The sequence below is a fragment of the Metopolophium dirhodum genome, chromosome 3, assembly GCF_019925205.1.
Source record: "Metopolophium dirhodum isolate CAU chromosome 3, ASM1992520v1, whole genome shotgun sequence".
Classification (NCBI taxonomy): Eukaryota; Metazoa; Arthropoda; class Insecta; order Hemiptera; family Aphididae; genus Metopolophium; species Metopolophium dirhodum.
The window spans coordinates 33,295,966-33,318,517 of NC_083562.1; the positions used below are offsets into that span (position 1 = coordinate 33,295,966).

Below are 22,552 nucleotides of genomic sequence, written 5' to 3' on the forward strand. Positions count from 1 at the left end.
TGAAGTTTGGAGGTGGTAAGCACCCCCAAGCACCCCACTATGTGCGGCTATGGTTAGAAGTCTTAAAAAATAGTATTACGAAAATAAAAAGTACTTATAATATGTAATATCAGATCTTGTATTTATTATATTCAAACTAAAGATATCAATATATAAAAGTTCACAATCAAATTCAGTAAGTTATAATAGCTTACAATTAAAAAATATACATCTACTCATCATTAAATTATTGAGAAAAAAGATTTATAAACTGTTGTAAATTAATAATTTACAATATTTAACCCATTGGATAATACCATTTTAGTTATAATAAAATACTTATCGTAAATTGATAACTTAAATTCTAAATCTTAGTTTTTTGAATTGCACAAGGTGCACGTCTGTCGTGGACATCCACCGCTCTTAGAGCAAAATAGTAAATATGTCCTAAATCAAACATTTCTAGTTCACAAGCCATAGGCAACAAATCTGCGTCTATATTGCCCTTTTTTTTCCACATAGAGGTGTTTGGAGGTGCATCTGATTCTTGGCATACAAATAGTTCATACATTTTGATCTTTGCCGTCTGCCAAGTCAAATTCAAGTCCCAAGTTAAAGTCACTTTATTTCCTAAAACCTTAATTGTCATATTAGGTTTCGGTGGCACGTTTTTCCATGAAGGTTCATTATTATGTGGTGGTATTAAGGGATAAGGTGGTGGATACTTTAAACTAAGGAAATACTTCTCAGGAACTTTTGATTCCTTTACTGAATTACAATTTAACAAATTTATTGTATTTGATTCTTTGTTATTAATAACTTCACACTCATTTAAACGCATTTTTTTTGCAGGAGTTTCCTCATTTTCAGCATTAAAAGGAACCATATCACCAACAAACATTGTTTTTGATTTTGGCCCAGGTTTCCGTTTATGTATAGTTGTGGATAAAAATTCTCCACGACTTAAAGTTTTGCCGGCTTCAATATTAATTGGCAGTACTTTATTATTACCATTGGTTTTAAGATCAGGTATAGAAACATTTGTTTTTGATTTTGAAGCTGGCTTAACTTTAACCTTCAAGTTTTGGGTATCATTATCTAAATCAATCAAATCAATAATATTTTCTTTTTTAGTTTGTATTGATTTGATATTTGACGTACCAGTTATTATGACAGGATCATCTTCACTATATGATTTACAATTTGTTTTCGATTTCGGAGCTGGTTTATTTTTAGTCTCCAAGTTTTGGGTATCATTATCTAAATCAATCAAATCAATAATATTTTCTTTTTTAGTTTGTATTGATTTGATATTTGACGTATCAGTTATTATGACATCATCTTCACTATCTGATATTGTAAATATTTGATATATCTTCTTAGAATTCTTCTGAAGTGCATCCCTGGCCCTAAAATATAAAATACTATTTAGTAACTATAATATTATATATTGAATTGATTATGGACACATTAAACAATTTGTTTATGTATGATAAAACTAATTAACAAGTGAAGTTACTTTTAAATTCACGATTACCAATATAAATATTAGAAAAAAAATTAATATTTTTACTAAATTAAAATTTTAAAAAGAGAGAGAGTAAGGAACTGTACATACAGTGAGGTCAATAGTACCTCATCAAATTAGTAACTATAATGCATGTGTTATATAAGAATTCAATGATATTCTGATAAAAAGCCTTCGCAATCTGACCGCCTATATGAACAAGCATATTTGATGAAATATTAAAGTGATTTATATTACGATTACGAATACAATAAGTTGAATTAATTATTAGCAAAAACCTTGCATTTAAAAATTTCATTGTGAGAATAAAATATATATTTTAAAGTTTCAAGTACCCAAAACTACAATTTTTAAATTACAACAAAAAATCTTTATTTTTATATTTTTATAATACAATTTACTGTTACAATATAGAACAATAAGTAAAATAAAGTTATTAAAACTCAGTGGGTACAAATTTGGTACTCTTAAATAAAATGCGGATAAAAAAAAAACTGAATTTACATATATTTAGATATTTGGTTATAAACTCTATTTTAAATAAGAATACACCGGGCGGCGGACGAAAATTGGTCGAAACTCGCGCATATCCTGGCATTTACAGCAGCAATTACTGGTAGAGGCGTGTTTCTGGCCAAATCGGATAATGATGCGCGGCAAACTGCTCTCTTATTTGAAAAATAGTATGGTATGAACAAGGCTGGGTATTAACAAGTTAAAAAGTTAAAGTTAAGTTAATTAGTTAATTTAATTTTAACTTTTTAACTAGTTACTTTTAGCTTTTCATTAGCTTAACTGCTAACTCACTAAATTTATTTTTTAATTAATGTGAAATTAACGAATTCATTTTTCATTTTAAGAAGTAAGTTAAGTTAATTTATTTAACTTAAAAAAATTAAGTTTGCTAGCGTTATATAAACAAATTAACTTTATTTTAACTTAATAAAAAGTTAACATAAAGTGTGTATTAACTTTTAACTTGTTGTTATTGATGCACATTAACTTAACTTAACTGAGTTAAAAAAAATCATTAACTTGCCCAGCCTTGGTATGAACTACTTCTGAGAAATCTTGTATTTATTTCAAATACTTAAAAAAAAAAAAATTGTGCCTTTACCTATCTTTAATATTTTTAAATAGCTATAACAACAACTCATGAGGAACATAGTATATATTTTCAAACTTTTTGATAAGCAAAAATTCTTTCTTCGACAATAATTAAAAAATAACTTAATAAGTTGAAATTTTCTTATGCCTATAAATAGATCAAAAAGTCAATATTACATCATCAACTTTTTTTTAAATTCCTATAATAACAAGTTATGAGGAACCTTGAATTAAATTTTCTAAACTTAGGTATGAATGTTAAAAATTTTATAATTTTCAACTACAAAATAATTTGCGAGTTTTATAAATTTGACAAATTTCATCAATAATTTTAAGTTTAGGCTTAATTAATATTGAAACAAAGTATTTACAGTACTTTTTAATTGGTAAATGCACAAATTATGGGAAACTTCTTATTAAATTGTCAAGCTTTTTAAGAGAGTGAAAAATTGTATTGTCATCTATAGAAAAAAACTAAAAAAAATTAAAAATTGAAAAAATCTCAAAAAAAGTAAATTATTTAATCATGTATATAAAACTTATTTAAACTTTTAATGAAAAATTCATGAATCTAAAGTTTAGTTTCTCAAAAAAAAACAAAATTGATATTTTCATATCTGGTTTTGCATAAAAAAAATTGTTTTCAGTTAACATGAAATTTTTACTATTAACCCACCTAAGTACCAACTAGCTCCAGTTTGCTACCAGAAGCCATGGCCTAAGTTGAAAATCAATGTATTATTACTAAACCAAAAGGTAATGAGTGATGACAAATAGAAAAAAAAACTCACACATCTTTATAAAATCAATACATTCATGGCTCAAAATTGAATTTGGTAAAAAAACCAACAAATTATTTAAAATAGATTTTATTTTTTATACATATCTTACATTTTCGCTTTGATGTTCAATGTAACTATAACATGTTGATTAACCGAAGCAGAAAGACACCTCAATGGTTGTGCAAACTTATCTGTTTCTAAATCTCTCTTCAAGCGATTTGCAATACTATCTAACATTCTGGCTTGAGTCTCCAATTTTTTATATTTTTTTTTCCAATTCTGAACATTAATCAAATCATTTAGGCCAATAATATCCTTCTTGGTGTGATTTTCCAACATAAAGTTGATGCATTCACTTTCTATAATATTATTTAAGATTGATGGTGAAACTTTAATTAAACTGCCATCTAGTTCAATACCTATTTGAGGTACTTTTTTTTTGTCTTTTGTCTTTTTGACTTTATCTGACTTATGATTATTCATTTTGGTTTTACTGAAAATTAAAAATATAATAATAAATTAGCCGATAAAAGTACAAATTTATAAAACAAATAAGTAGGTATTATGCTGCTTGATAATTAATAATACAAAGATAATGTTAACAAGGATATGTATCTATTTTGTATTCCTATGATAAAATGTAACCAAGCCGTAGACCAGTAAACAGTATATTACACAATTTAAGGGTACTGCCTAATTTACTGATCTGCTGATTTACTGATTTGGGGCCACAGCAGCCATAGCATGGGCAAACAAAGTCCGAATGGGTTGAAACTCCACAAGGGCCATAATAATACCTCCATACAACTCCCTACCAAATTCCAGGTTGCCCCGTTAAATTTTACCTCCGGGTTACTTGTCGCAAAAATATCACAAACCTAAAAACTTAACGAAAAATTATGAAATTTTTTACACGGTATTAGTTGTACCGTATTTAAATACTTTGAAAATTTAAAGTTCCTACCACAAAAACCCAAGCTGTTATAACACAAATCAGTAATTTATTCACATAATCGGATCACAAAAATCACGCGCCGTCGTTCAGGAAAACTGCTGATTTGCTCTAAAACCCTTGAATTTACAATTAAAATTAAAGATTTGTCATGGGCTAAGGTTTGCCATTATTAAGATTTTTTTTAATTTTGAATGTAGCATTCTTATGACAACTGCTCATATACATAATTATTAATATGTTTTTAGAGCATTAAATTATTTGGGAATTTGCCTTCATAATAATGTGTCTTAACATAATATAATAATAATAAAAGGGTTGAGCAACTTATTTTACGAGATATCAATAAATGAAAATCAGTTGTACCTGTAGTATATTTACAATGTAATAAGTGTCAATTTTGGGTGCCCAACGTTGCATCACTTGGGTTTGGAAATTAATTATGAGGGTTAGACATTATTTTCAAATTTACTTCTTATAAAAAATAGTACTTGTATTCATAGGCGTGCACATGGGGGGGGGGGGGAGGGCAGCACCTGGCATTTTCTTTAATAAATATTTAGATATCTAAGCTATACTAGATAGCGAACATTTTTACATTTTAAATGAAAAAAGTGAAGCCAGTTTGAATCTCATAGTATAGATATCCGTGAATAAATGTAATTAAGTTATTAATATATCAATTATTTCACAGTTGTAACTTGTAGATAATATTACATACCACATAAGTTAGTTAAAATGGTAATTACAAATAACGATTATTTTAGACCTAAAAAAACAGAATATTTTCTTATTTAGTAGGTATCTACATTAAACTTTTACATATTATACATAACTAGTAAATAAAATACTATTATAATGAGTGAAAAGAAGATCATATAGCAGAAAAATAATCATTAAGGTCATTAAAGTTCACACTTATCTATTAGATTTCATTAAAAACTGATGTTATAATTACAATGGGTGACTTCGGACAATATAGATATTTAAAAAAAAAATGTAATGAATTGAAATAAAAAAACCCCACACATTTATCAAAAATACAACATATTTATAAAATATTCTAAAAAAAAAATTATTTACTTTTCTATAAACATATCAACTTAAAATTTATTTTTTACTTTTCTGTTTTTACTTATTGTGTTGTCATTTTTTTATAACTAACACCATTAACGACATTTTAAATAACATTAGGATTATAATTCTTATATACGGAGGACCTCCTACATTGTTGACATATGATCTGGGCATAGTTAATGTGTTGTCCGAAGTCACCCACGTTTGGTAATAATTAGGACGATTTAACACTACAGTGTGAGATCAAGTTACTTAACAATTTGCACATATAGGTACCAATTACCATTGATTTTATAGTATATTATAAAATCAATGCAATTACTAATTAACACAGACAAGTTAACGGGTAATCGAAAACCGCAATCAAATATTTCTATTTGCTGTTGTGCTACAGTAGTCAATGTAGTTATGTAATTTAAAAATACAAAAATATAATATTTTGTATTTAACTCCATAACATGTACTATGACACTATTATGTCATCAATAAATATTATTTTCCATGGAGGTTACAATAGATATTAATGTAAGGTATCAGTTTTTATCTTTTATTAAACGTGTATTCTAAAATTATAAGATAACTAAAAAAACATGGTGTTGTCCGAATTCACCCCTTTTTACGGTAGTCATTAGTACAAGAACCTTTGGTTCAGACATTTTTAAGGGCCCCCCCCCTGCGGACAAAGTCTGCGCACGCCTATGCTTGTATTGTATTATTATATGGAAATGTGCTGAATGCTCCTTACCAAATTTTACAGTAAGAAAAAATAATACAAACTCATCTTCAGTTAAAGATGAATCTATAGATTGCCTAAGTCTTGTCAAAACAGATATAGCGTCTAATTTTATCAAAAATTGAAAATTTGGTTACTACGGTTACATCTATTGAAAAATCTATAAATTTTTGTTCAGATAAAATCGATGACTTCAATTCCAATCTAGATAATGTAATTGATAAAGTAAATGACGTTGAAAACCATTTAAGCGATATGGAAAAAAAATATGAATCCGCTTATTAATACATTAAACTCACTGTTGAAATGTATACTATTAAAACCGTATGATTTCCATATAGATGACCTATAAAGGACATTCAATGTGAGAAACCTAAATGACTTGAATATATGTAATATCCTTAATTATATTTTTAACATATATCTAAAAGAATATTACCCGTCACATAGCTATCAAACACGCATGAAACAAACTGTAAATCTGAATAACCCAGTAACCAATAAAGAATTTGGTAGAAAAATGGTTTTCAATGTTGGTATTTGTTTATGTATTAAGCTTAACATTAATTTAAAATCATTTAAAAATAAATATAATTATAAAATTTTTATAAATCTACATCAAAATCTTAACTAGTATGTTACATTATAGAAAAAAAAAAATACTTTAAGTTGTATTTTTATAATGATAATAATCTATAATATGAAATGTTTATTCTATACCTATGTAATACGTAAATAATAATAGAATATCAAATATTATATGTATATTAAAATAATGTATGTAATATATTTGTGTTGTATTGAACTTGCTGCACCCACCACAAGCTAAGCTTTTGGGGCGACGTCAATAATTGTTTTATTTTAGCCTTTTTTATCTTTTTGTAAAATATTATATTGACAATAAACTATTATTATTATATTATTATTGTCTATTAGGCATTTTCTTTAACAATAGCATATTATTATATAACTTTTATTGCGTAGACAAATTATATAAAACCAAGTTTAGGGCATTTAAAAATCATATATAGGTGACAGGTGTTCAAACTCCAGAGTAACTTAATCTCAATGAATGATAAATGTGTACAACTATTAAAATATTAATTATTGGCTGTGTTAATTCTTGCAATATTAATAAATGAGAATGCAAGAAAAATATGAGACTTATTTTTTAATTTCAATAAATATTATTTGAGTGTTACTGCTAGGTAGCAGTTAAGACTTCAAGTCATGTATAATTATTTTAGTTTTGTTTACGCTCATATGCTTATTATAACCGTTACAGATTGAATATATTCTAATAAATGTATTTAAAAAAAAAATAATTTTTCGTTAAGTTTTTAGGTTTGTGATATTTTTGCGACAAGTAACCCGGAGGTAAAATTCGACGGAATTTGGTAGGGAGTTGTATGGGGGTATTATAATGGCCCTTGTGGAGTTTCAACCCATTCGGACTTTGTTTGCCCATGCTATGGCTGCTGTGGCCCCAAATCAGTAAATTAGACCAACTTCAATTTAAGTACAAACATTTGTACCATTTTAAAAATAATTGTAAGAGATTAAAGGATTTAGTTCCCACGAATATTATGTAAATTGGTACTCCACTGTCGCGACACACTGAATTGATTTAATTGGTCACCAACATATTGACATTTAAATAGAATACATATATTATATCAGCAACAATAGTAATTAGTAATTTCTATAGAGTTAAATGTAGGTAGACTATATAACAATTCAATGGAAATTATAATTCAAACAGAAAACAATTTATAATGGGTGTATATATCTGATATAAGTATTAGCTAGGTACATATACCTGGTTCCAAAAGAGAAGAAACCAGGCGGTCACAAGCAAAACCGGTACTCTTACGTAAATCTGGTGTCTTCTCTTTTGAAACAGGGTATAGAATCAGCAAATTATGATGCGGTAAAAAACCTAATACTAAGCGTAAGGATTCAATTAAATATTGCATAGTAAATATAATAAACCTATCTAAACAATTATAATATTATACCTATTATTTATTTACCTCAGACTGTCTGGGACCACGACGATGATAAAAACCGATGGAGATGTACTGCAGAAAAAGCAATACAGACAGGTGCTTACAGACGATTTTGACCACCACAGTATGATGATAGATCATCAATAATTATCACCGCTGCCCGTGAATTAAAGTGGAAATGACCACTCTGCATAGTGTTTATATATAAACCATAGAAAAGATAAATGTAAGCAGTCAACACAGCCACGGAGCACAGCTATCTCTACTACTCTACTGTGGTCCGGTGGGCAGTAAATATTTTCTTTAGTGGTCAGTGGATTAGTCAGTGAATAGATCTTGGTTTTGACAATTTTGAAATATGATTCGCAGCTTTGTCCAAAATTTGGCTGAACAAAAACAAACATAATCACGATTAAAGATAGTATATACACTAATCACGAATTAAAATACGGGACTGTCTATGACAGTATGAATTAAATTATTACGTACATGGAATTGGATAGAGCTACGGCCTATGAATTAAAATCTAGAAGCCAATTTGGTTTGTCCGCTCGGCCCTGATGTCGCCACTAAGCATGCATAAAACCATTGAACATACACAAAAAATTACTGCTATCATGATAATAATATGGTCCAAATATCCATAGATAATATTATCCATGTAAATGTCCCAATTTTTGTTCACACCAGTAAATCAAATTTTAAGGACGAGTCGCCACTTCGCCAGGTGACTTATTTCTATTACGCATGCGTGTCATTACTCGTCGCATATTTATCACTAAACTAGTGGTGATATACTAGTAACGATATTTTCGTTTTTTTTTGTCCGAGCGGTAGCGAGCGGGTGGCAACGCGGACATCACTGTAAATAATTTTCGCAATGGTCCCACTGCTATATAATTATTCTATGGCTATAGCGACGCTGGTATCTGGGTATCTTAAACCGTGGCTGGTAAACTTCGCTGTGGCTAGATTAACTGATGCCCGTGGCTAGAGACCAGGACACTGAGTCCGGGTATGTAATGCGTAAAAAATAAAAATTATATCCCCGAACACGATATGCGCGGGGACTTGTGATTTATGCGCGGCGTTAACACTGTTATCAGTTATCAGATTTAAATCAATTTAATTGATATCGAATACCGCGTAAATTTGAATTATTGATTTTTATATATTAGTTAATAATTTGAATATGAATTCAAATGTTATGTTAATGTGTATTTTAATGTTAATGTGATTATGTATATAAAAATGAATTATTAATATGAAAATGACATTTAATGTACTGACAAATATTATAACGAAATAGAATAATAGACCATACCTACGCTTGGTTATTGGGTAACAATTGTAAAAGTCTTGAGACTTGTTATTTCTTCCTTTAAAAGTTGGCAAAGCGCCAGAGCATGCATTTATTATTTTGCAAGTCGCATAGGTTAGGTTATCCAACTCGTATGCGAATAATTATAAATTGATAATTAGGTATTTATTTAAATCTGATAACTGATAACAGTGATAACGCCGCGCATAAATCATGTCCGGGGATATAACATTAACTTATAACTTCCTTATTCTTGGTAAAAAACTTCCTTGGCTGAGCCCCCGCCCCCGCAAAAAAAATGATTCAATTGTTTTCTAAAATATTAATAAACCTTTAAACTTCCACTGTAGGTACTAGGTATTCCTTATTTTTTTTTTTTTTGGAAAAAAATGTAATTATCCGCAGGTTTTTATTGAAATTTTATAATTATTTTATATTGCCTGTGATAAATATGGTAAATATCAATGGCTGAATGCCTGTATTTGTTTTAAATAATCAATTTAATATGTCGGTATTAGAAATGGTTAACGGTGAAAACATTTGGTCACCGTGACAATGGTGACAGCTACTTTAAAGCCACCGTGACTTTCAATGGTGACTGGTCACCATTTGTTTTGCATAATATATATTCAAGTTATTCAGTAACCAATAACCATCATAGCTAGTGTATACTAGAATTTAGCGATGATCGTAAAATCACGTCACTGTTTAGTTTGTCACCGCGACAACAGCCGGTTTCACACTACACCGTATCGTGCCAACCTCTAAAAACACTATAGTCACCATTAATTTTCGCAATTGTCGCAGTGACTAACAGCGAAACGCCGACACTGTTGTCGCGGTGACAAATTAACGCCGACGTGATTTTACGCTCATCACTAGTCGGTATACTGGTAAGATTATTATTACATAAGTTGCGCCACGACTGGCGTCGGCGCTTTACATAAAATAAATTATTGAGAAACTTGGGAAAAACGTGGTTTTACGCGTCGTTAAACTTTGTAATGTCGGTGTAGGCATTGATCGTGATGATGTTCGTCCGAAAACAGAAAGAATTAAAGAAGCGCGAACGCGTGTCGGCTTTGTCGCGTATTACGCATTTACGCGTCGGTCGGAGGTAAAAACATAGAACAGTAAACAATAGTAAAAACGATGGAGGTCGACGGTGATCGCGTGTGTACACAATGATAAAGACGGAGGGGGGCGCACAGCTGCCGACGGCTGGCGCTTTGATACCGCGGTAACAATATTGGCACAGAACAATTTAAAATTGCCAAATATTGGCAAGGTGTTGTGGGTCACTACTCACAACACTATGTTTGATACTGAAGTTTTTCCACTAAAAACTTGCAAATTAAGTTTGAGCAATTTTTTTTAAGTACTATCATATTAAAGCATGCAAAAACACTTTTATGCATTTATGCCAAACAAATGGCGACATTTTAGTGTACCTACTCAGAAATGTCAGATCAATAACCTGTAGTAAAAATTATTTAATTAATAATATTAATTACAAATTACAATAATTATTAGTCAATGTGCCATTACTACGTCCATTTGTTCAGAGTATTTAAACTGAATTTGGATTCCCATATGAACTCATATGAGTTAATTATTAACTAATATAGAAATAAAATATTAACCATAACTTACAAATTAAGTTTGAGCAAAGAAAAATTTTGCGTTTTATTTTAGATATTAATTTTCCTTTTATAATGTAACCTAACTATTAAATTGTATATTATAGTAAACTACCCATTGAATATTTAAATATAAAATTATGTAAATAATGTGTTACATGCCTACAATGTTTAAATATCAATATTACCAAAGGAATAAGGATAGAGTACTATTCAAAATGTGTTTTTGCATGCTTAATTTGATAAAAAAAACAAAAAAAAAAATTTTCAATGCTTGATTTTTAAAAAAATCGTATTTTTGAATTTAAAACACTAAAAATTTACATTTTTGGAATTTTTTTTTACGAAATATTGATATTTTTATGTTAACGTGTTGGTGAAATCATAATTAACCAATCGTATTAACAATAAGATATAAAGTAATTGAGATAGGTAAATTTCATCTACTTGAGTCCCTGTATTTATTACCATGATTAGGATTTTATAGAACTTAAATTCCATAAATATGCTCTATAAATTATAACATTATCTTAAATATCGCTAAATATAAAACGCGTTTTCGCAGAGGTGCCTTGAGCTAACAGTTAACTAAAAATTGTTTTGGCGTTATTTTTACTTAAAACAGTTGAAAAATTAATTAATTAAAACTTAAATATATATTTCAAATATTAAATACAGATACCAAAAACCGTTGATAATTTTTGTCGGGAATAGGTTTTGGGATAAAACCGCGTTTGAAAATAGAAGGTAACCGTTTTGATGTTAGTACTTGGATCATTATCTTGATTACCGGTAACCAATAAGCACTTTCACCTCACAAAATAAAAGCGATTATCAGTGTTCGGTTCTCAAATTATCAGTTTTAAGCCCTGGAAAAAACCATACATAAACATAACTTATTTATTTCTAGGTCAGATTTTACGTAAAAATTGTATTATTGAATTAATTATTTAGGTTCTTTATTATTATTACAAAAATCGACATTATTACCAAACAGTATTTCGAATAAAGTCGGGATATTCGAGTAGAAATTAAAATGTTTTTATTAACTTACGCAACTTATGTACATACTAGCAGATGGGCAACCACTACGATTTCTGGTGGCCATGTCATGGACTAAGATATTAAGTATTATGTATAAATGCGTAATCCTACAAGCTTGAAGCTGTAAAATATAAAAAGGGTCATGTTTCAAAATAATGCATATATTTTCCAAAAAATAATTACGTATAAATACGCGGATCTAAGTGCAACTCTAGCGTACGCAGCGCAGCCTGTGGCCGTTTAATCGTGCGACTCGTTTTGGTACGTTTTCACTTTTTTCATGAGGGCGGCCGGCCGTAAACGTTTGGTCACTTTTCTGTCTTCATTATTTTTTCTATGCTCAAAACCTACAACCAGGGACGGATCCAGGGGAGGCCTAGCCCCCCTCACAAATATTTTTTTATAAATATAAATATTAAATAAGAAATAAATAAAATTTAAACTTCTTTCCACATTGTCGCTTTATATATTAAATAATCAATAATTTATTTATCACATCGATTACCTATACCTACTACCATAGGTTATAATATATTATATTCCATTTATATTCATAATATGACAACATTTTTAGTCAAGTATAATATTTTATTATAATTATATTTGTGTTGTAAAAAAATTGTTGGGCCCCCCAGATGTTTGCTCTGGATCCGTGCCTGTCTACAACCGTAGAGATGCTGCAGGGTGACTTTCCCTGAGCCTGATCTATTTTTGATGGTAGTGTGTAAGATAAGAAAATAATATACCTACGTTATTTTTTTCCTACAATCGTGTTACTTTAAGTATTTTTATCAGAAAAATAAGAAGAGGCTGAATTTATAATCGACCTCTTCATTATCTGCCATTACCAAGCTTACAATCAGGCGCATTTAATGTTTGGAAACCATATATTATAATACTAATATAATTTTATTACACATATTATAAATGCTCCAACTAGTCCAACTAATAAATAGTCAAATATAAAATATCTAACAAGTAATTTTTGGTCTTTTGTATTGTTCAAAACTGGCAGCAAATATATTTTAATCTTTGATCATTTAATTTTACTTTTTGTTTTATTTACAAGGGGTTCAGCAAACAAAAACACAATATTTTTTAATTTGGTTTATAATAAAATAATACATACGCTATCAACAAATTACAATAAGTATTACGTAGGCAAGGTTTTTGTTTATTGCCAAAAAAAGTAATCCAAGAGTTCATTAAATAAATTACATTTTACTACTTTTAATGTATCTGTGCATTAAAAATTTAATGCATAACATACATTTACAGTATAATTTTAACATTAAAATATTGATATTTACATTGTATGTGATTTGTTTTAATATATCAATTGGGATAGTATTCAACACTTTCATATATGTTTTATGTTCTGATTTACGTATTTCTACAAAAAATGTACAATATTATGTTATAATGGTTTTATAACGAAAGTGTAATCTAAATACACAAAACAATAAATAACAATAATTATAATGTTGTACTTAACTTTGGGATTTTGATTTTTGAAATTTTTATAAATACATCTTAGTTACAATAAAATATGAGCTAAAAATGTCTGACAAATAACAAATATAGTTGGTTTAATGATTCCATTGCAACTTATTTAGAACATATATTCTGAATAAATTGCAACTTATTTTTTTTGGAGTAATCGTATGTAGTTTTAAATGTATGGACAAAACTAAGTTAGCAAAAATAAAATATAATTTAATACTTAAACTAAAAACAAAAAAAAAAGGAAAGGAAAAAACGACCGAGTACGAAAAAAAATATAAGTGCAAATACAATATATCAATAATAATATTAAATTATTAAAAATACTCCAAATTACAAGTTAATAAAATTGATCTTGAGATTTTACGTTAACGTTATGATGGAGCATAAAGGTACTTAATGATATAAATACATTATTATTTAAACTAGTTACTCGGTATAATTTTTTTCTATAAAAAAAAATTTCATTTGTTTTTCATATTATGTAACATTTAATTTTTAAAATTATACTTTGTTGTTGCATACCTAGGTATAGAAATATATATTGCATCAAGATTGGTTATTTTTTATTTTTTCCTTGTTTACCAGATCCTCTGGGTGGTGTAACTGGTCTGCCTGATGACAATCCTCCATACATGTACTTTCGTTTGTCGGCCGGCTGGAATAAATATTTATAGTTTAAAAAATCAATTAGACTATTGCGCAAATAGTTTATAAAATTAATATATAATTATTTTAATTATTTTTTGGCATGTTAAAGTTAGTAATTACTAAACAAAATATTTCAATAAGAATAGTTTAGGTTTGAGTTAACACGTTTACAATGGATAAAAGAATGTAAATTATCATAACTGTGTCAAGATCTCGAGATTGGTTACCTTGAATGAGTTCGTTCAGTACAAAAGCAGCAAATTTAGCTATTGCCATTTTATCTTTGGCTTGACTTTCTTTGTCGTTACTGGAGCGACTACTTGTCATACTTTAATATTAAACTAATAAGGCTAAACCCTACTTGCAGGTACTAAATTATAGAGCTTAGTTTCCTCGAGTAGACTCAAAAATTGACTTGTCTAATTTTCCACTACTTTTTCAGTTCCTCTGTATCTGTGAAAGCATCCTGAGAACGACTATGGTATTACATGCAGATATTTTTTTTATAAACTAGATAATATCCTATACAGTTTATACAAATCTCATTTTTATTTTCTCACATACACTGTATATAAGTATATACTACTTAACTAAAAATAATTTTGATAACAGGCCGATATCCAACAATATGAAAAAAGTGAATTTGACAAGCAATTATTTCTATAACTTTAAAAATCTTGTAATGAATTAACAACAATTATCACTAATCATGCTAATTTTATAGATAAATGTATTAATACCCAGGTTATAGCCAGAACTCTGCATGAATAGATGTTAATTAAACATTTAAATTAATAATAAAGGGTAGGAATTGGCATACTCAGTTTTGGGACTCTGCTCTATTATAATTCGTGCAGTTAAAAAATAATGTAGGTCAATAAGAAAATGAACAGCTATAGGAAAGGTTTTAAAAGATTGCCCCATTCAGACTTACTAATTAGACAACGGAAAAGATGCATTAGCATCATAGAATTTTATGCGTCTCCAGTATTTGAATCTATCAGTCTTTGAAACAAATAAACAAGTTTAAGTATTATTATTAATTTAAACTCTCACATAATTTTTTTTTATTTGAAAACAAGAAACATTTACAATGTTTTTAATTGTCCAACATATTTTTTTAAATCTCTATACTATCTCAAGTCGTTAACACAAATTGGACAAGATTATACTAAAAATATAATATTCAAGTTACATAAATTAAAACCAAATTAAAAACCCCACATGTAATATAATATCTTGAATTATATATTTTACTTTAAATATATACTAAAAATTGTTAAAACAATATCTAGGTAGAATAGTGTTTTAGTGCACTAATTAATCAATTAAAAAAAAATTCTAACCAAACTCACCCTAACACAGCTATGTCCCTTACTAAAGTTAATAATAATTAATTTAAAAAAAAAAAAAAAAAAAATACTTATAGGTAATAAGCTCCAATTTGTAAAAATTAATTCAATAACATTCATACCTTTAAAATCTGGAATGAGCACATTAGAGTTTCGTCAACAGACATCATTGCTCCAGCATTATCAAACTCTCCACAATAATTTGGTGCTGAAAATAAAGTGACCAACTGGCGCTTTGCAAAGAACTCATAACCATCCTCTACAACCTAAAAATATAATTACTAAATAAATTAACTATACTTATTTAGTTAATAAAATATTTACAAACCTGATGAGCCCTACATATGAGATCAAAATCATGTTTATGCAAAAATTTTGTCACAACCTCAGCACCAAATGTAAATGATACACCCCTGTCATTTTCTCCCCAACCCATTGTATCCTTAAAAAAAATTACACAGTTAAGTATTTTAAATACATTTTTAAGTATAAATATTAAATAATATAATATTATTACTTTGTCAGGATCAGACCAAAGCAAGTCACATAATAGTCCCTGATCAGGAACATCTGTTGGCCTCATAATCCGCCTAATTTGTTCCATTGATTGCAAATCAGGACTAAGACCGCCATGACAACAAAAAATCTTTTCGTCAACAATTGCTGCCACAGGCAAACAATTAAAACAGTCCGTAAATATTTTCCAGAGCTTTATATTATACCGCCGTTTACCTAAAAATAATATAAATAAATTATTAAAGGTTTAAAATTGTTTTAATTATTACTTACATTCATCATAAAACCCATATATTCTGTTTATACTAGCGCATTCGTGATTGCCACGTAAAAGGAAGAAATTTTCAGGGTATTTTATCTTATATGCCAACAACAGACATATTGTCTCCAGAGACTGTTTGCCACGGTCGACATAATCACCCAAGAACAAGTAGTTGGACTCAGGTGGAAAACTGCCATACTCAAATAAACGCAGTAAGTCATAGTATTGACCGTGAATATCCCCTTGAAAAGAAAACATTTCATTTTAGATCAAGTACATTTAATGATTTTTACTGTATATGTGTTCATATATCCATGTTGTTCAAAATATATTAAACCATTTAGAAAATTATTTAAATTTGTGTAATCTATTTTTAATTTTAAACGATTGTACATGAAGTTTATTGTATTATGTTTTATCAATCATTCTCTTTTTGATAGTGATTACAAAAATTGTATTAAGAATTTAACAAACATTTTGATTGAACTATTTTAAGTCTTCTTTGCATAAAATATCATTAGTGACTATACTCTGTTCTACTTGAGATCATGCTATGGCCCGACCAAAATCGGGTTTTCTGCTCGAACCCATGTGAAACCCTTTTAAGGAGAACCGATTTTAACAGCAGGGGGATGCGCAGAACTAGCATGTTTACTCGTGGGACAGAGTCAAGTTCTAATTGATAAAATTTATTACATGATGTTTCTACATCAGGAGTTTAGTTAAATATTTATAAAATTGTATTATATTTCCCACCAATTCTTATTTAAAAATAATAAATATTATTCACTTAGTAGTGAATTGAATAGTCATAATTAAAACCTTTAGAGTATTTACAGTAATTTTTTTGTAACTAATAATTCAATTCAACCAAATCTAGTTACTTATTAGTAAGTTTTTTAGGGGTTAAAGAATATATTGACAAACTATAGAAAAAATACTCAATTATTTATTTAAATTAATGAGATTTTTAAATATTGTTGGCCTTCTTTAAATACCAAAAACATAACTGCATTCTAAGACTTTCATTTGGTACGAAGGATACTTTTTGTTCAGAATATAATGCATGATATTTATTCCAATTCTATTTAATAACTACAAATTGTGTTTGTGCACAAACATATTAGAGAAGGAATGAAGGATATAATAACTCATCAATATTTATATGATATAATTGATATAAAATCTGATTCGTGTTTACATAACATGAAACTAATAGGCAATTTCATTTTTTAAATTGGAGTAACTTCAATATTGTTCTTTTAAATATTTGAGATTAAAATGTATTAAAAATGAGTCTATGTAACGAACAATATGATTCACTTAATTTCTTGTACCTATACCTAAGAAGCACAGAAACAACTACTACATTATATTTATGTTCGGTGGCATACATAAAACAGAATATTTACATTCCATATTATCAGGTACCTATATAACACAACCAAAAGATATCCAAACACACAGAGTACAGTAACCAATGTTCCTAGTAAGAATACAATAAAATTAGTAACGGTAAGGGGGTGTATGGCCAACAGGCGCGTAAACACGACATCCAGTCAGAGTAGTGGAGGTACTCACCACATATTTTCAACGGCGCCTCGAGCTCCAATAGTATGGGTTGCGATAGGAAGATCTCCCTGGACTTGAGGCATAGGCCCCTAATTTCACCTTCGGACAGCTGAACGTTCTTACCAGGTCTCGCACCGCGCACTGTTGAACAGTTACAACAATTGTTACAAATGAATCGTCATCGGTCCCAGGGACCGACCGTAATTGGTACCCAAAGACCGACGGCGGAACCGCGTTTCCGTCATGGCACACCGGCGGCTTACCTTCCAAGAGTCTAGAAATTATGTTGTCGATGTTCAATTTGTCACTGTCTGTCATTGTTTCGGCGTGCGCGGTGTGTGTGTGTCGTGATTATTGTCGTGCCGGAGTCCGTGGTCGTGGTGATAGTCGTAGCCGCCGCCGCCGCCGCACGATGCTTGATGGATCGGGTGTGATGTTAAGCCGGCGTGCGAGGTTCAGGTGCGTGCAGTTGACGGAAATGATGCGAGCTGATGGTACGCGGATTTGCCTTGCCGGAAGCCGGATAAAATTAATAAAATAAAATATTTTTGTTTACGTTATCGCGACCGACGAAAAGGGAACGCCGTCGTACTCGTCCCGAGTATGTAAAGTGAAATGACTGAAATGGCGTAGTTCGGACGTTACGTCATCAACTATTTTTTTCCTCTCTCACTACCCTCCCACCACACCCGGTATCGTTTATTCTTCCACGACGATCCCGAATACCGACCGTTTTTCAAATATAACACAGAATTAAAATGGTGGGGTAAGTCGGATGCGTCATAGAAAAAGAACATATTATGCAGCGGCAACGGCGTCTTGTCCCTGCTTCTTTTAACGAATTTTTTGATTTTCTATTCCAAAGAAAATAAGTAAAAGAAAAATGGGTGTATAGATGTCGAGTAGCCACTGTTTTTTGTTTAGATTTACAAATACATTTTGGTGGCTGGGTTTAAACTTTAAACAATGAAAGCTGCTCGGGCCAATAGGCAACTGATACAGCAACAAGTACCAACCCGTTTAACGAGTCCGGAATAGGTTCACAATGAATGAGCAATGACCGCGAAAAATTGGCTCCTATAGATTTTTTTTCACAGCACTGTACTATGAAAAAAAGGTTAGGTTAGGTTAGGTTAGTACTGAATATGTATCCCGCTGCGCCGTCGGTTAAACCTGAAAAAAAAAAAGTACTGAATATGTATATATATACAAATATACAACGCTCAAAGAATCACAACCAGCACGAATGCACGTTTCTATAGTTTCGGATACCTAGGTTACGTAGGTATTAAACAATATTTTTTTATTGCCACATTTCGGAGTACCGTTCACTAATTTTGGACCCGCGTACTGAAAATGGTTCTAGATTCTATTCAGCTTGAAAGAGTCCAACGTACATTTTTAGAAGCATGGGAGTTTCATTTTAGGCATTCAGTGTGCCCCTCACGATTACCGGATTACACTCCAGTCTCAAAGATTCTTGGCCTCAAATCTTTAGCTGACCGCAGATAGATGCTAGATGAGACTCCTAAAGAGGTCTGTTATCTAATGATATTGATTATTTTATCCCCTATAAACTTTAAAGTTACGAAATTTTCTACCCGTACTTCTATGTTCTTACCATGTCCTTTCATATTCCTCAATTTAAAAGTAATTATATAAAAAACGAACCGTTAAGAGGCATTATGTCTAATCCGCCAATGAGGGTCCCTCACTCCCTCCTTTCTAGTATAATAATTAATAATCCTTACCGGTAAATTGTGTATTCTCTTTTTATCATTATTATTATTCAGTGACAGATACTAGGGGTAGGGGGGAGTGAAGGGGTGATTATTTCATATTTGTACTACTATGTATATTTTCTATTCTTACTTGAACCTCAAAATATGTATTCTTTATTACATAATTGTAAGGGTATCGTCCGCTAATTATTAATAAATAAATATATACTGTACATCGTAACCCGGGCACGTAATTCAGGCGGGGAGGCGATCCCCCCCTCCAAAGACTGTATTGTATACTCTTTTCCAAATAAGAACGCACCGCGTCGCGCAGCGTTATCAGAGGCGACCAGCAATACGCCTCTACCACAAATTGAATAATTGCGGCTGAAACTGTTGGGACATGCGCGCGTTTCGACCGGTTTTCGTCCGCCGCCCGGTGTCTTCTTATTTGGAATAGAAACTAATAATTAATTAGCACAATTTTTAATGCTCAACAGTTCTCAAAAAAGGTTAATCACCCCCCTCCCAAAAAATTAGAATTTACGTGGCTGTCGTAATCCTGGTCAGTGGACCGAGATGGATGGCAACGAAACCGTTTGAAAAATAATTTATTAAGAAATTGGGAAACTAGTCACTATATAATATATTGTGGTTCTAGTGGGTAATCGTAATTCGTAACTAGAAATCTCGTTGGTATTTAGGCTCTCTAATCATACCGATCGAGACGGAGAATAGTGGGATGACGAATGAATGATTAAAAAGGTGGGTAAGTGGATGTCGCTCTGCTGTACAGCAGGATACAAGTGGGTCACCGTAATTTGAATTCAATGATATAATATCATTGTATAAGAAAAACGATTCTGTGCGCAAACGGTCAGTCAGCCTATGATATTACCAAGTATATTTGATGATATTATTGTGAATAAAGTAATTTACATATTTACTTATTTACATGGAACCTTATTTTAAATTTTTAATCCTTAGCTACGAAACATTTTATAAATTTTTAACTACTGCAAAATAATTATTACATTTTAAATTTGATAAATTTTGTTAAAATTCGAACTTTAAATGCTTATAAAAAAATATTGTGCCTATGTATTTTCAATATTTTTGAACTACTATTGTAACAATATATCAGGAGCCTTATATTAAATTTCACGCTTTTCTACACAACAAATAAAATTTTATTGATATTAATAAAAAAAAAAAACTAAAAAAATTGAAAACTGACAATGTCCGAAAACAGCTCAAAAAGAGTCAAATTATTTTCGAAATTTTATCGTGTATAGAAAATGTTAATACAAATATTCAGTGAAATTTTCAAGTATCTACGGTCATACGTTTTTTAATTACAACAAAATAAGAAAATCGTTACATGAGATATCGAGTGAATATCAAATGTTGTAAGAATATGAATTTCAAACGCTCATAAAAATTGAATTTGACTTTCTTGTAAACTTTTTTTTTTTGATAATGGTAGACAAACTTATGGATAATCTTGTATTACATTTTCAAATCTAAGATTTAAAAAGAAAAATTTTGATGAATTCTCAACTCATAATAATTTGCTAATTTTCGTGGTTTTTCCGTATTTTGTCAAGATTTGAACTTTAAATGCTTATAAATAAAAACTGTGACTAAGGATTTTTAATTATTTTCATCTGCCTTTGAAACAATAACCTAGGAACCTCCTATTACATTTTCAAGCCTTTTTACCCTACAGATAAAATTTTATTGATATTTATAGAAAAAAAAACTAAAAAAAATGGAAACTGAAAATGTCCGTAAACAGCTCAAAATAACTCAAAATATTTGGAAAATGTTATGGTGTATAGAAAATGCTAATATAAACATTCAGTTAAAATTTCATGTACCTACGGTCATTTGTTTTAGAGTTGCACCAAAAACCAAAATCGATTTTCTCGAAAACAGATTTTGCGTAAAAATTCCCGTTTTTCCTTAATTTTTCTTTTGTTTTTCACGTCGCGTTTGAAAACTACTGAGACATTTTTACTTTTAACCCCCCAAAGTACCAACTAGATTCACTTTCCTATCGGAAAAATTACTGTTGAAGAAAATCCAAGCACTTTTATTGTCCTAAAAGGTGATGACAGACACAAAAAAAAAATCATTGTAAAATCAATACATTCATCGCTTCGCTCAGAATCTAAATCCAATAAGCCATAGTACTTAAACATAATTAATAACTAATAAGTCTATTGTCTATGGTCCATGTAGAAAACAACTAACAGATTCAAACAAACATGGTTTTGGCTATAAACTTGGCTAAAACCGGGTTCACACTACACCGTGTCGTGTAAATAATCACACGATACCACAGTAACCAAAACGATACCATAGCTGAATATATTCAACTTCTGAACTTAAAATTATTCATTTGTTTTTAGTTATCACTTTTCCGATCATAAATGTAACCACACGGTCAAAAGTTGAATATAATATTCAACTATGCGGTATCGTTTGGTAACTGTGGTAGCCGTGATTATTTTACACGACACGGTGTAGTGTGAACCGCCCTTTAGGCTTAACAAGTTTCGGTAGTTTAACCCCGGTTCTACTATTACTATAATAGTATAATAAATAATAATTGTCCTTATACTAGTATAATCCTACAAATTAATTTATACTGCTTGCATAGGACGCAGCACCACAAATAATTATTTGGCAATAAGTTAATTTAGAATTCTGATGACGTATTAAGATATTTTTATAAAACAAGCGGCAAGCACGTATAAATAATAGTAGGTACTGTAATACGACTATTGTAATAATATTA

General features: G+C 29.9%; 2 protein-coding genes across 3 annotated transcripts; both read right to left on the bottom strand.

Moving 5' to 3' along the window:
- Positions 1-102: 102 nt before the first annotated feature.
- On the bottom strand, positions 103-9,097 carry LOC132941211 (activating transcription factor 7-interacting protein 2-like). Of its 2 annotated transcripts, XM_061009154.1 has the most exons (5): positions 8,657-9,097; positions 8,192-8,553; positions 3,506-3,889; positions 1,141-1,388; positions 103-1,077 (listed from the first exon to the last, which is right to left on the bottom strand). In XM_061009154.1, exons 3-5 carry the CDS (start codon positions 3,877-3,879, stop codon positions 344-346), a joined length of 1,356 nt encoding a protein of 451 aa, XP_060865137.1. In that variant the 5' UTR covers positions 3,880-3,889; positions 8,192-8,553; positions 8,657-9,097; the 3' UTR covers positions 103-343. The 2 variants fall into 2 exon arrangements, with proteins under 2 accessions (XP_060865137.1, XP_060865136.1); XM_061009153.1 differs by having other exon boundaries at positions 103-1,388; positions 8,657-9,092.
- Positions 9,098-13,867: 4,770 nt separating this feature from the next.
- On the bottom strand, positions 13,868-18,665 carry LOC132941026 (serine/threonine-protein phosphatase alpha-2 isoform). The gene is made up of 7 exons (XM_061008874.1): positions 18,292-18,665; positions 18,038-18,169; positions 16,468-16,698; positions 16,196-16,410; positions 16,007-16,120; positions 15,801-15,944; positions 13,868-14,333 (listed from the first exon to the last, which is right to left on the bottom strand). Exons 1-7 carry the CDS (start codon positions 18,344-18,346, stop codon positions 14,235-14,237), a joined length of 990 nt encoding a protein of 329 aa, XP_060864857.1. The 5' UTR covers positions 18,347-18,665; the 3' UTR covers positions 13,868-14,234.
- Between the last annotated feature and the right edge of the window lie 3,887 nt (positions 18,666-22,552).

Excerpts from the sequence above, each read along its gene's own strand:
- LOC132941211 (XM_061009153.1), bottom strand. The coding sequence starts at position 3,879 with ATGAATAATCATAAGTCAGATAAAGTCAAAAAGACAAAAGACAAAAAA. Across the intron at positions 1,389-3,505 it reads TTGAACATCAAAGCGAAAAT|GGCCAGGGATGCACTTCAGA; the intron begins GTAAGATATGTA and ends TTTATATTTTAG.
- LOC132941026 (XM_061008874.1), bottom strand. The coding sequence starts at position 18,346 with ATGACAGACAGTGACAAATTGAACATCGACAACATAATTTCTAGACTC. Across the intron at positions 18,170-18,291 it reads AATTTCTAGACTCTTGGAAG|TGCGCGGTGCGAGACCTGGT; the intron begins GTAAGCCGCCGG and ends ACTGTTCAACAG. Across the intron at positions 14,334-15,800 it reads GCTCATTCCAGATTTTAAAG|CCGGCCGACAAACGAAAGTA; the intron begins GTATGAATGTTA and ends TATTTATTCCAG.